General features: G+C 29.2%; 1 protein-coding gene across 1 annotated transcript in view; it reads right to left on the reverse strand.

Annotated features, from left to right (window-relative positions):
- LOC107005346 (25.3 kDa vesicle transport protein-like) overlaps positions 1-2462 on the reverse strand; it is a 7399-nt gene extending 4937 nt beyond the window's left edge. The window contains exons 1-2 of the mRNA XM_015203917.2: positions 2284-2462; positions 338-546 (exon numbers count right to left, since the gene is read on the reverse strand). Coding sequence (XP_015059403.1) covers positions 338-525 — 188 coding nt within the window. The 5' untranslated portion in view covers positions 526-546; positions 2284-2462. The remainder of the gene's footprint in view (positions 1-337; positions 547-2283) is intronic.
- Positions 2463-14105: the final 11643 nt, after the last annotated feature.

Genomic DNA, 14105 nt, shown 5'->3' on the forward strand with positions numbered 1-14105 from the left:
GGGGGGGGGGGGGGGAACCTGTTCAGGACTCTCTAATGGACATGGTTTCACCCAAAATTTAAAAAATGCAGTTTCACTAACAAGTGCATAAACAAAGTGACAAAATTCTGCAGTATTCTCTGAGATTGAAATTGCTTCACATCATTATCTTGACTATGAGTAATTCAGAGAAGCTATTTGGAGTGACCATTTTGTTACTTAGCTTGTACCCATCTCAGAAAATAAGTTCAAAAAGATAACTCTGCACTTTGAGAAACTTCGGTAAGCATTGATTTGAGAAATTTAATCACCCTAAGAACATTGAACAGATGCTAAATGAAACAAAATAAAAGGATACTGGAAAATATAAGGCCCAGTTTCTACAGACATCCTTGATACCTCAATCTGGCCCATAGAGAGGTTCTTAAACAAGGACTTGGCTTGCTGTTTGTAGAAATCTGCATCTTGAATATCACGGCCATCATCCAGCCCCTCCGCTAAAGGAAGACCATCAGTCACACGAGCAATCATAGTCAACTTCACCATCTTGCTTTCACAAGCATACAACTACAACAACACAATATGGTAAGAGTTCAATGCAGATTTGAAGTGGGAAATATTACAAATGTCCGTATTTCCTGTTATTTGGACAGTGGATTCCAACAAGGCCTTTTTTAGGGGACTTTCCTGCTTCTGGCTCCAATAACTCGGGGCTTTCTTTTACTTTTCAAGAAAGTGAGATAGCAAGTAGCATTTCTAAAATGCACTTTAATCTTTTAGATTATCTTGAAATCGTATGACTTCTGCTCTCAAATATCTAATTGACCAATTCAAAACATATGACTAATAGAGAAAATAACTGAATTTATGCTCAAGTCTTCTCTGAGTACTAAATTGAAGACCCACAACTTCTATGTTACATAAAACAAATCATTCAAAGTTTGCAAAGATGTGTTATTTTGAAGACATTCTTTTAAAATTTCTGAAACTATTCAATGCAAGAAACAGGCCTGAAGTGAAGAGACTGTAAAAAAAGTAAATGATATTCCTAAGGGGAGTAGAAAAATAGATCGAGATTAAATTTGATATAACGATTCAAATGTGCAGAGTAAATTGAAATATTATATTGTTCAGATGATGGACTCTTAGATATATCTAGCACTAACTCATTAGGAGTTTACACTGATGCAGCCTAACAAGTTTCTAATGTCCTCCACATTCCTACTTCCCACAAGTGATACTAACTTATGCAGTATGCCATGCTAACTGCGAATTTCCATTAACTTATGAACATGTTTGGCACCTGCCCCAAATGGAATAGCTTTCCCTGCCCCTACATCGTACTTTGTGTCCCTTAACCATAGAAAACAACAAGGTATGCTCAATTCAAAAGTTTCAAGAAAGCAAATTCAATGAAAAATTTAGGAGGTCTCCTTGACTCATGGCATGTTTAAGCTACTTAAAAAGATTCTTAAAAGGGATTCACCCCACAACACTTTCCATTTCAAACATGTCAAAGACCATCATGAAAGAACGCCTGACAAGGGTGTGTTAGCCAGTGGCATAGCTAATTGACTCAAGGGTGGTCACTCAAAGACCCTTCATCAACAACTACATTGTACATAGAAAATAGTACTGCATATACAGGGTCAAAATAATTTTTTAAAAATATATACTAAGCTGTTAAACACCCTTAACGAAATTGCTAAGCTACACACTCAATAGCTTTGGTCAAAACCGTATATTTATATTAAGAAATTCACTTAATATGTTACAACAACAACATACCCCGTGAAATCCCACTAAGGCCTAAGGAGGATAGAGTGTACACAGACCTTACCACTACCTCATGGAGGTAGAGAGGCTGTTTCGACAGACCTTACCACTACCTCATGGAGGTAGAGAGGCTGTTTCGACAGACCTTACCACTACCTCATGAACCATCATCAGCTCAAGTGCATCAAATCCAAGCAAAACACAGAAGAAAACAAATGAAGAAAATTAACTTAGTATGTATAAATTATTAAGCCAAAACCCATTAAACTTCTCTTTAATAGAATTCAGAACTCATGAACTCAAAAACTCCACCCAACACGAAGAACTCAAAATTCCTCAAATATTACTAAATTTACAAACTGCATCCATCACATAAAAAAATCATTTTTTTCAAAATTGTAACACAAGTGAAAAGATGAAAATTTGGATAAGCACATACATCAATTTCAATTTCAATTTCTAATGAAGATTCACATAAATAAATAAAAAATTGAAATAGAAGTTAAATCTGGGGATTGATGAAATTACCAATCATAAGCGTATTGACTTTGCTGCTGGATCGATGATCTTCGCTTCTTTTTTTTTTTTAAATTAATATTACTAAGTTATTTTCCAGAGATTTGGGAGAAAACGAGAAAAAAAGTTTTAATTTTTTTTTAATTTTTCTTTTCAAAGTGAAAAACCGATTTACACGATTATTTATACCAAAAAAATACAAATTCTTTTTTGTACATTGGGACAAAATTAAGAAAATCAAATGGGTATTATATTTTGGGTTATTGATGTGATAGATAGAAAGATCTTAAAAAAAAAAAAAAAAAAAACGATACAGCTTCTATAAATTAATTAAAGCAAGTCTTAATCATAGTTATCTACTTTTATATATTTGTTTTCTTAAATATTTTTATTAAACATGGAATTGCTTTTTCTCAGATCATGATTTAAGGTCTTTGAAAATCGTAGTTCAATATAAGTTTAAACATAATTATTAGAGATATTAAAAAGTAAGACAAACAAACTTTGTATTCAAATAAAATTAGTAAAACTACGTACATTTCGCATATTTTGGATGTAAGCACTTGTATCTATAAGCCCATGGCAGTAACAACGACAAGTTTTATCATAAAATCTAATTTGTTCTCTATCCAGGTAAGCAGTTGGTCATTGACTGTCTCTTCAAAACTATTTTGGTCATTAACCATGTCTGATGCGTGTTGAATCCTAAAGCTAGTTGCATCAAGATTCACATGGATCAAACATGATTAATGACGAAAATAACGTGGGAGAGCAAGCTGGCGAGATAACGGCCAACTACTTCCTTGGCCACTATGATTTAAAAGATTGTATATAAAAAAAAGGTTCAACAATGCTAATTTTAAGTAGTTACTATTCACTATACCTAATAGCAATTCAGACTATATAGGGATTATTAGGCTTTTTATAGTGGGAAAAGGCTTTAAAATAACCTATTAAAAATGATTCAAAAATATTTAGGTTTCACCTATTACCTTTAATATTTTCTTTAAGATAAAAAAACCCTTTTAGTTATATGACATGGAATTTAACTATACAAATGATCAATTTTCATTGATCCGCAATATAATTTTTTTTCAAAACAAAAAGATCCTAACCCAAACCTAAACCCGTTTTCAACTGACACTTCATATGTTCCTCTGTTCTTTCTTCTTCTATGTTCCTTCCTCATTTCTTTCTTCATCCTTTTTTTCTTTCTTTAAAAAAAACAACTTCTTTCATCACCAAAGTAGCTAAGTTACAACAATTAACTTGACAAAAATAAAATAAAATAAATTGCAGCATGTAGTATAATGCAGCTTTTAAACCCATAAAACAGTAACTTTCAACCAAACAAATAACAATTAAAACGAAAGCTTGAAATTCAAAAAATAACAACTAATTGTACATTGTAAGCCCCCAAAGCAGCATTTTATCCCAATAAATTGCAACTAACATGCATAGTAATATTAATCATTGATGTTGCAAGGTGTACAATATTCATTCGCATCCACATTGTGAAATCGATCTTCAACAACTATTACGCGATTAACCTTCACTAAGAAACTGTTTCTTTTTATAAATTAAATAGGAAGAAAGAAAACACAAATTAAATATAAAGGATAAATGAGGAAAAGGAGAAGGGGAAGAAAGAAGAGAGACAAAAGTTGGGTTAGATTAATTTGAAATGAGTTTGGGTGTTGGGTTTGAGTGGGATTTTTGTATTTGATAAAATAATTATGAGAAAATTGGTCATTTGTTTAGTTAAATTTTATATCATAATTTTGTTGGTTAAAGGGCATTTAATTTTTGAATCTAAAGAAAATATTAAGGATATTTTTAAATCAATAAGTGAAAGGAGGACATTTTTGAAAAATTTTCAATAGGTTGAGGACGTTTTTTAACATTTTTCGTTTTACTTTTTCACCAAGTATTGATATTAGGACTAGGTTTTTCTCTTTCACCACATAACTTTTTCTTTGTTATTCTTATAAATAAAGAATAGCCTCTCACCACTCTGAAAATTCAACCTTCCCCATGTTGGTGATGATCGTGACTAGCTTAAGCGAGGCGATATGGTAGTGTATTTGTTTACCGATCGATGTCCTTTGATGTGCAAAAATTTCTAAAATTATGTAAAAAATCAAATATTAACATAATTGTCTCCACCGTATGTCTAGCGGTGTCACCCGACAACATAAATGATATTTTTTAACAAATGTGTTGTTTGTCTTGCTGGTTTGACAAGCGGGAGTGTAGTAAGTAATTGTCTTAGTTGCCCGAGTTTGAGCCTCATTGGGGACATGTTTTTGTTTGATTTTAACTTTTCTAGTAATATTATTGCATAAAAGTTGATAATGGAACCTCCAACCTTAATTTGATTTTAACTTTTCTAGTAATATTATTGCATAAAAGTTGATATTGTTGAAATTCGAACCTCCAACCTTCAATTCCTAGTTAAAATAAAATGGACCAGTTGAACTAGAATATGATTTGTATGATATTTTAGTAATTTAATCAATTGTTTGAAATGGAACTCTAACACAATAATAAGTTATAAAGTAAAAACTAAATCATCTAGAAAGTTGTTTGAAATGGAACTCTAACACAATAATAAGTTATAAAGTAAAAACTAAATCATCTAGAAAGTTGTTTGAAATGGAACTCTAACACAATAATAAAGTTGTTTGAAATGGAACTCTAACACAATAATAAGTTATAAAGTAAAAACTAAATCATCTAGAAAGTTGTTTGAAATGGAACTCTAACACAATAATAAGTTATAAAGTAAAAACTAAATCATCTAGAAAGTTGTTATTTGTTAGTACATTTTAAACAATTTTATTAATGTAGTGTTATCATATCAATTATATCTTGATTTATTATTATATATATCTTGATTTATTATTATATATCGATGCCGTTTACAAAAATTCATGCATATAATAATGATCTCTTTCACACAGTTCAACAGGATCAGACTTGATTTTTGGTAATGAGATTCATCATTCAAAGAGGGGAACCGTGGCTAGCACAACTACTGTTGGGAAGAATCTCAATTCTATATCACGTAATCTCAATTCTATATCACGTAACCATCATTCAAAGAGGGGAACCGTGGCTAGCACAACTACTGTTGGGAAGAATCTCAATTCTATATCACGTAACCATCATTCAAAGAGGGGAACCGTGGCTAACACAACTACTGTTGGGAAGAATCTCAATTCTATATCACGTAACGTGATAATCTCAATTCCCTAGATGGGGATCATATCGTTTTTGGAGAAAGAGACTACAGAAGGATTTGACACATTGAATAAGATAAACAAAGCTTATGTGGATGACAACTAAATTTGTATAGAAAAAATAATTCGTAACTGTGTCATCAAACTTGTACTTGATTATGAATATCTTTTCATTACCGTTGTCATACTATCTTAATCAACTTGTACTTGATTATGAATACCTTTTCATTACCGTTGTTATACTATCTTAATCATATGCTTGATTATGATTTTTGATTGTTTGTTGTTTACTTGCGGTTGAACACCTCCCCCACTTTTTGGAGTCTAAAAAGATACAAATTTTACGTGAAGAACATTAAAGTTTTAAAGATAGAATAGATCAACAAATACACCCGGATTAAATTACATGGAAGAAGATTAGATAATAGAAAAAATCATTTATTTTTCTATGGTAATGTGTAAAGTATTTTAAAATTTCTACTTTTACAAGTCTAAAATATTAATTATTCAAAATGTCACACCTTCACTTTGACTATTAACCAAAACTTCGCCGAGAACATTAATTTTTCTCCCCAATTTATATTCTAGTCTTGTTTACTTTGAAATATTAATATTATATTACTAATCTAATTTTGTTATTAATAATTTTTTAGATTGTGCAAAATAAGACCTTAGTACTTATTTTGATTTGTCACACAGACTCTTTTATTTCACTATATTTTAAGTATATTTTTTAATTTGATTGAAATACGTACTTTATACACTTCTAACTGAAAGTTCATGGCGACGAAGAAGAACAATATGTGTGTGATTCACTTACTTTGTCTAAACACAATATAATTATCATCACACAAGTTTATTTCAAAGGTTAGAGGTGTAAAAATTATTGTGTGTTTTCCTAATCTCAACGATTTTTGTGCGGATGTTTGTGCGGTCAAAGCAAGTAAAAGGTCTAGCAAATCATTTACCTTCAAATAAATTAAGTCATCTAAACCATAAGAATCTTATGCAAGTGAATTCTGGCGTCTGTAACAATTTCTTAGGCACGATAAATCTAATAGCTTGGGTCAAAAATTGTATATTTATATTAAGAAATTCATTTGATATGTATCAACAATAATATATTTCGTGAAATTTTGGGGTATGGAGAAGACAGAGTATACATAAACCTTACCACAACTTCATGGAGGTAGAAAGGTTGTTTTGCAGATTGTATCACTCCCTCATGGACCGTAAGTTTGAGTGCATCAAACCCAAACAAAAGACAGAAGAAAACAATGAAGTAATTTCACTTAATATGTATGTATAAATTATTGTGGCCAAAACCCATTAAATTTCTCTTTATTAGAATTGAGAACTCATAAACTCAAAATTATAGCTCACCCAACATGAACAATTTAAAATTCCTAAGATATTACTAAATTGACAAAGTGCATCCATTACGTAAAAAAAAAAAATCGCATTTAATAAAATTTGTTAGCCACATATTCAAAATTTATTAAAAGTATCAATATTTTAGTTTGTTATAAATTTGATTTATATATTTTTTAAAAAAAATTAATTTAAAAAATATCATTATTTAATAAAAGAAGGGAGAAATCAAGGAAAGAATATTTCAAAAAAGAAAAGGTAAATATCACTTAATTTTCTCATCAGTTGCATTTTCAAAAAAAAAAAAAACTCAAACATGTGCTTTTCTAAATGTATTTTTTCTCCAGAATTTTATAATCTTTTTGAAAGCATATTCATTCCAATATGTATACTATTTGTATTCATTCTAGTTTTTATGTTGTATTTTGTCTAATAAAATTTGTATTTTTTATTAGTTTGTATTCGTTTCAATAGGTATGTCAATAAATCTATAGTTATTCAAGAAAGATATTTGTATTTATGTGTTTTTTTCACTATGTATTTTTTTATTCAAAATCTTGTGTCATTTCTTAAGTAGTATTCATTTCAGTATGTATTTTATTTGAATTTGTATTAATTTGAGTTTTTATGTAGTATTTTGTATAGTAATATATAAAATAAAAGAAACACTATGATGAAAAAGTGAGGATGAAATATAAAATTGGAAAAAAAATAAGTGAATATTTGGTGCAATCATTCTTAAATAAAACACACAACTAGTTGACATACCTTTAGAATGAATACAAAGTAGGAACAAATACCAGATTCATAAACTAGGCAAGATGATTGTTGAATGAATAAAAATATTAACAACCTAAATACAAATTTAGAAAGGATACAAATTTCTTAAAAAAATATAAAAAAACAAAACAAACTAACAAATAAAATATATATCTAGTTGATATATCTTTGAAATGATTCAAATTAAAAACAAATACAAGATTCATAAACTCTGGAACATGGAATTTTGAATGAATACAAATACTGATAGCATATTGATTTAAATATTAATTGAGAAAAGATACAAAATTCTAAAAAGAAAACTATAAATACAAAACAAACTGAAAGGAAATTGTTATTCCTCAACTTGGTCTTCAACAAGTTTTTCGAGGTCTTCAACACCCAAATACAAAATTCATGGACGGAAATCTTAAAAGATTTGTTGACAATGTATTTACCTTTATGGGTGAGTGAAAAGTATTTTGAAAGAATTGTGAGATTTATTAAATGAATTGGAGGAAAATAGAAGAGTTTTTTAGACATGAAAAGTAGAGAACAATAATGAAAAGTGAAAGGGGAAAGCAAGGAAGAATTCACTTTGGAAAGGAAAAGGATAGTTCCACACGAAGGACTCTCTGGCAAGCTTTCCGGTGTCCAAGTATCAAGAACTCAAGAGATAAAAATAAAAAATTTGGGGTAAAAACCTACAAAGAGATGAAAGTGGGAAATGAAAGTTTTTTTTTCTTTTTTTTTCTTTTTTTTTCATGCACATCATAGTGAAATTAATTCAATGTGGGCCTGATTTGATAAATAAAAAGAAAGAATATTAATTATATTAGAATACATTTTATTTGCTAAAATATTGACATATTAACATTTTTGATAATTATTTTAAAGTATAAATATTTATAATAATTATGTTAGAAAATTTGACTAATTTGCTGATTTTTCCTTTCTTTGGATTTCAAAATTGGAATACAAATAAATAAGAAAACATGTATAAATAATTTTCTGGAGTTAAATCTTGGGATTGATGAAATTAACAATCATAAGCATATTGACTTTGCTGTTGGATTGATGATCTTCGCTTTTTTTAAAGCGAAAATGACATGTACTTGACTCCATTTATAAATTGGATTCTTATTCTCATGACTTTGTTAACTGAATATTTATATTTATTAAAATGCAATATCTTAATTATTGACCAAGCTTACGTAATATTAATATTGTTGATTTTTAAAAAAGTAATTGCACGCGTCTTAAGGCGATAAACATTATTTTTTACATTAAGATATCGAGTTTGTATTTGTGAATGTTTCATGTAAAAATTCAATTAAATAGGAAGAATTACACTTGCTTGACATGAATTTCGTACTCAACGGCGATTTGTGAGCAAATATTGAAGAACATAATAATGAAAATTTCATAAGTTTTTATGTGTTAATAAAAATGACATGAAATCTTACAAAATAAGATGACAATTCACGTGTAAAAGATTGCGCTCCTCACGCACATATCAAATGAGAAAATGGTTTAAAGTATCATGTTTTAATGAATTAAAGGGTTAAGTCGATAAGATATAAGGGTCTAACTGACTAACGAAGCGAAGTACAAGAGCCTCCCGGATCATTCTGCCTTTTTTAATTAATACTATAAGATTTTTTCCAGCGATTTGAGAGAACATGAAAAAGAGAGTTTTTTTTTTTCAAAGTGAAAAACCAATTTACACATTTATTTCTACCCAAAAAAATTATATTTGGTACAAACTTAAGAATCAAATGGATATTACATTTGGGTTACTGATGTGATATGTAGAATGATCTCAAAAAAAAATCCAGTTTCTCTTTATTTTTTCTGTTGAATTGGAAATATATGTCATAGTTTAAAATTAATAGTTCCGATCAAATTAATTGCAAAAATATTTAAGAAGCGGATATATGAAATTAAATAACTATGGTTAGGATTTTGATTTAATTAATTAGATAAGTGCCAAAACACACTTAAACTATACGGTTTTTTTTTAGTTTCCTACCTAAATTATTGAGAGTGTAAGTTTCATACCTAAACTATCACATTTTAATTTGAAAAACACATCTTTCTTTTTTACTACCCTCATCATGGCATATGTAATACACTCTCTCTTTTATTTTAAAAAATTATCACATCACACTCCAATGAACAAAACATTCAACCTTGACAAAAATAAAAAATTATTAGTATTAATTAAAATTAAAAATTTAGAAATTATTATCCAAAAAATAATACTTTTTATAAAATAAAATGTAAAATCTTTTTTCTTCCTCTCACCCCTCCCCCCTCCCAGCCCCCGCCATTATTTTTAAGTCTTTTCTTTTGTTTAAATTTCTTTATAAAAGTATTTCATTTTTATCACCCCTTAAATATTAATTTAGATATTATTTTATTTTTTTAAAAAAATAATTCTACCACCCCACTTAACCCTCCGTATCCATTTTTTTTATTTAGTGTTAGATATATACATATCGAGTGTGTGGAGGAGGTGTCCGGTGGAGTAAGGTAAAAAAAAAAATTTAATTTTTTTTTAAAAAATTCTTTTTTATGAATAGCAATACTTTAATCTTTGTCAAGGTGTGAAATATTTTATCCACGTTGAACTTTTTAAGCGTATTTGTTAGAGATATTAAAAAGCAAGACAAATGAACTTCATATTCAAATAAATTTAGTAAAACTATCTACATTTCGAACGGTGTGAAAAGCATGATAAATTTTTAAAATATATTTTTATAAATTTAGGAGATATTTTCAGATGTGTGCTCATAAAATTAATATATATATTAATGAAATCAAAAGAATAATTATTTTTATCAGAATTAAAACTTATATTGAACTATAATTTCAAAATCAAATTTACAGGACCATACAACATGTTTTGAGAAAAAGCATTTCCATGTTTAACAAAAAGATTAAAACTTTTGTCACCCCTACTGAACCATGTGAAGTTCACGAATGTCTACTCAAGATTCAAAGCATTATTCTGACTCTCCACTAACTATATCAATTACTACATCTAGTAATTAATTTAGATTTCAACCAAACACAAATGTCTACTCAAGACTTCTTTCGATCACTCGATCAGGTGCCGTGAGAAAAGATCTTTTGCTTTTTGGTTATTTTTTATACTTTGCTAGAATGTTGATCCAAGTAAGTGTGACTAAATCCAAGTGGGATGTGTATGGTAGAGAATTTACACAAGCGGTTGAGTATGATCGGATTTTCGGTTTTTTTCTGATAAATTATTCACACAAACATATAATTTACTTATATTTTAAATATTTTTTTAGTTCTATCAAAATGCAACTATCTAAGTTATTTCTCAAGAAAATAACAAAAAATACGATATGATTAATGACACTAAAATATCCAACAAAATAATAATAATATAATCGTGTAAAACAAATATTGCAAATTAATAAGTCATAATGAAATTGATCATAATTTAAAGTACTAACTCATGCTAAAATAAGTTTAGTAAATATTAGTTTCATAAAATATTAAAAGAAAGTAAAATTAGATCATATATTTTTATTATCTAAATCTATGTAAAATTAAAAAACAAATATTCAATATTATTGTCAACCTTAGTGTTGAATTGATTTTCTTTTTGCATTAGTATTAATTTGATTTTTATTTAAATTTTATTATAATTACCAACTTGTATGGACTATAATCTTTATTAGATCATTAAGAATAATAAATTAGAAGATAAAAACTATGAATAAGTATAAGTGATATTTAAAAATTAAATCAAAATAAATATTTTTACGTATAAAATAAAATTTTAAAATTATATATATATTGTGGAGTTAGTTTAGTCTCGAATTATTTTTTTTTAGTCGAAACCAACCCAAGTGGTGAAGTGCAAGTGGAATGGGTAAAGGGACGTTACTCTTTTTCAATAATTACAGGCAAATGAGAAATTGCAAACGGATATTTACTTTTTGTTTGATTTTTTAGATTGTTTACTCTTCAAACTTACCTCTTGGGTTAAGTATTCAAAGGGTCGGGCATGGGTTTTCAAAATGGATAACGGGTTATTTCTTAAGATTTAGGTTGATTTAAGTTGATTTGGCGCTTTCCGTCAAGGGAGGAGTGTATATGATGAAATTTTAATAACGGTAGAAATAAAATTAACTTCACTTTAATGATAAGGATATAATTAATCAATAAAACAAAATTAAAAGGTATTTTTGACCCTTTTCCCTTTTTTAAACTGAGGATATATATTAAAGAAGGTATTACTTAACAAATATTAGGGACTAAGTTGTAATATAGTAAAGTTAGAGGAGTTAGTTTGTTAGATATAGAAGAATGTTAGTTACAAAAGTTAGTTAGAATATTAGGTGTATATATACACATGTACAACAACACAATGTAATCAACGAAATTATTTTTTCTTCTTAGTAAATTTCATCTTCTTTCTCTCTTATGCCTATAGATGGGTGCTTGTTAATATCAAATTGTAACATGGTATCAGAGCATCAGTGTTAATATCAAATTGATCAAGTGAATTAGCCATGGGAACAATCGATAATGAATTGCCAGAGAAGTTAGGTCATAATCATCCTCTGTTTCTTAGCACCATTGATAATTCTGGTGCAATGTTGATTTCAATACAGCTCACAGGGCAGAGAATTTTTCAGTTTGGAGTCGTGCAATGAGAATTGCAATTTTAGGTAGAAATAAGCTTGGATTCATAGATGGAACTTTCTTGAAGGAAGGTTTTGGCCTTAATCTAACAACATTGTGGGAACGTTGTAATGCAATAGTTCTATCTTGAATTATAAACTGTGTATCCAAAGAACTTCTTCGAGGAATTGTATATTCAACGAATGCAGCTGCAGTTTGGAGTGATCTCAAGGAAAGGTATGGCTAAGTTGATGGTTCAAGAGTTTTCTTGCTTCATAATGAAATTGCATCGTTCTCTCAAGGTACAAGTTCAATTTTAGTCTATTTTGCTCGATTGAGAGATCTTTGGGTAGAGTTTGATAGTATTACTCTAGCACCTTCTTGTAATTGTGAGAAATCAAAAGATTTCATTCTGTTTGTACAAAATTGAAGTTACTACAATTTCTTATGGGACTTAATGAGACATATGAACAAGCAAGAGGTCAGATTCTTATGATGATTCCTTTGCCATCATTAAACAAAGCTTACTCTGTTAGTAGAACGTGAGAGTCAAAGATTCATATCTCAATCGCATGAATCTGGAGGTCAAACAGATATGAATGCATTAGTTTCAATTAGATCTGGTTCAAATCATGTAAATAGGCAGAAAAAGCCTTATTCATCTTATAGCTATGATCCAAATGTAAGTTGTGATCACTGCAAAAGAAAAGGACACACAAAGGTTGTTTGTTTTCGTCTAGTAGGATACCCACCTAATTTTGAAAGGAGAAGAAGAGAGAATCAAGGGAACAACTACTCAGACAATAGAAATTATTATACTGAGAGAGGTGGTAATTCATATAATGCAGCAAATAATGTGTTGGATAATACTGTAAAGACTCAAGAACAGACTAATCAAGTCTCAAGAATTGGAGATTATAATAAAGGTATGGAGATTATACATGAACAATACAACCAAATATTGCAGATGCTGGGAAAGACTAATCTGTAGGGTACATCAGATGTAGGTACTAGCACACATGGTCCAATAAGTGGCAGTGTTAATCCAATATAAAGTTCCAATACTCCAGGTAATAATTTTTAACTCTCAGTAGGATCACATGATTGGATTGTAGACTTTGGAGCAACAAATCATATGAGATATAAGTCTGATATGCTATTAGAGAAGAAGTCAATGCCTAGTAACAATTATAATCAAGTTTATTTGCCTAATGGAGACACAACCACTGTTACTAATGCAGGGTCTTGCAACATTACTGAACATGAAAGGGTTGAAGATGTGTTAGTCGTACCAGAATTTAAAAATAATCTTCTTTCTGTCTCAAAAATCACAAAAGCTCTCAATTGTTCAGTCTTTTTCTTTCCTGATTTTTTTTGTATTCCAGGATCTTTACAATGGACAGGTGAAGGTGATTGGTAAAGAATTTAATGGACTTTATTTTCTCCCTGCTCTAAAATCAAGGAAAGAGTCAAATACTCAAAATACAGTCACACAATGTTTAGGATAACACTAATACAACAACTTCTTCTGTGTTCCCATGGCATCAAATGTTAGGACATGCATCTTCAAATGTATTAGCAAGTGTTATTCCTGGTTCTGTTAAACATAATACAGAAGAAATTCAAAAGTGTACTATCTGTCCATTAGCCAAACAACACAGATTACCTTTTCCTCATAGTAATTCTGTGTCCTTATTGCCATTTCAATTGTTACATATTGATGTTTGGGGATCTCTTAAGTTTCCTACAAATGATGGGAATAGATTCTTTGTTACAATTGTAGATGATTGTACAAGA

Source organism: Solanum pennellii, chromosome 12 (assembly GCF_001406875.1).
Source record: "Solanum pennellii chromosome 12, SPENNV200".
NCBI classification, from domain to species: Eukaryota; Viridiplantae; Streptophyta; class Magnoliopsida; order Solanales; family Solanaceae; genus Solanum; species Solanum pennellii.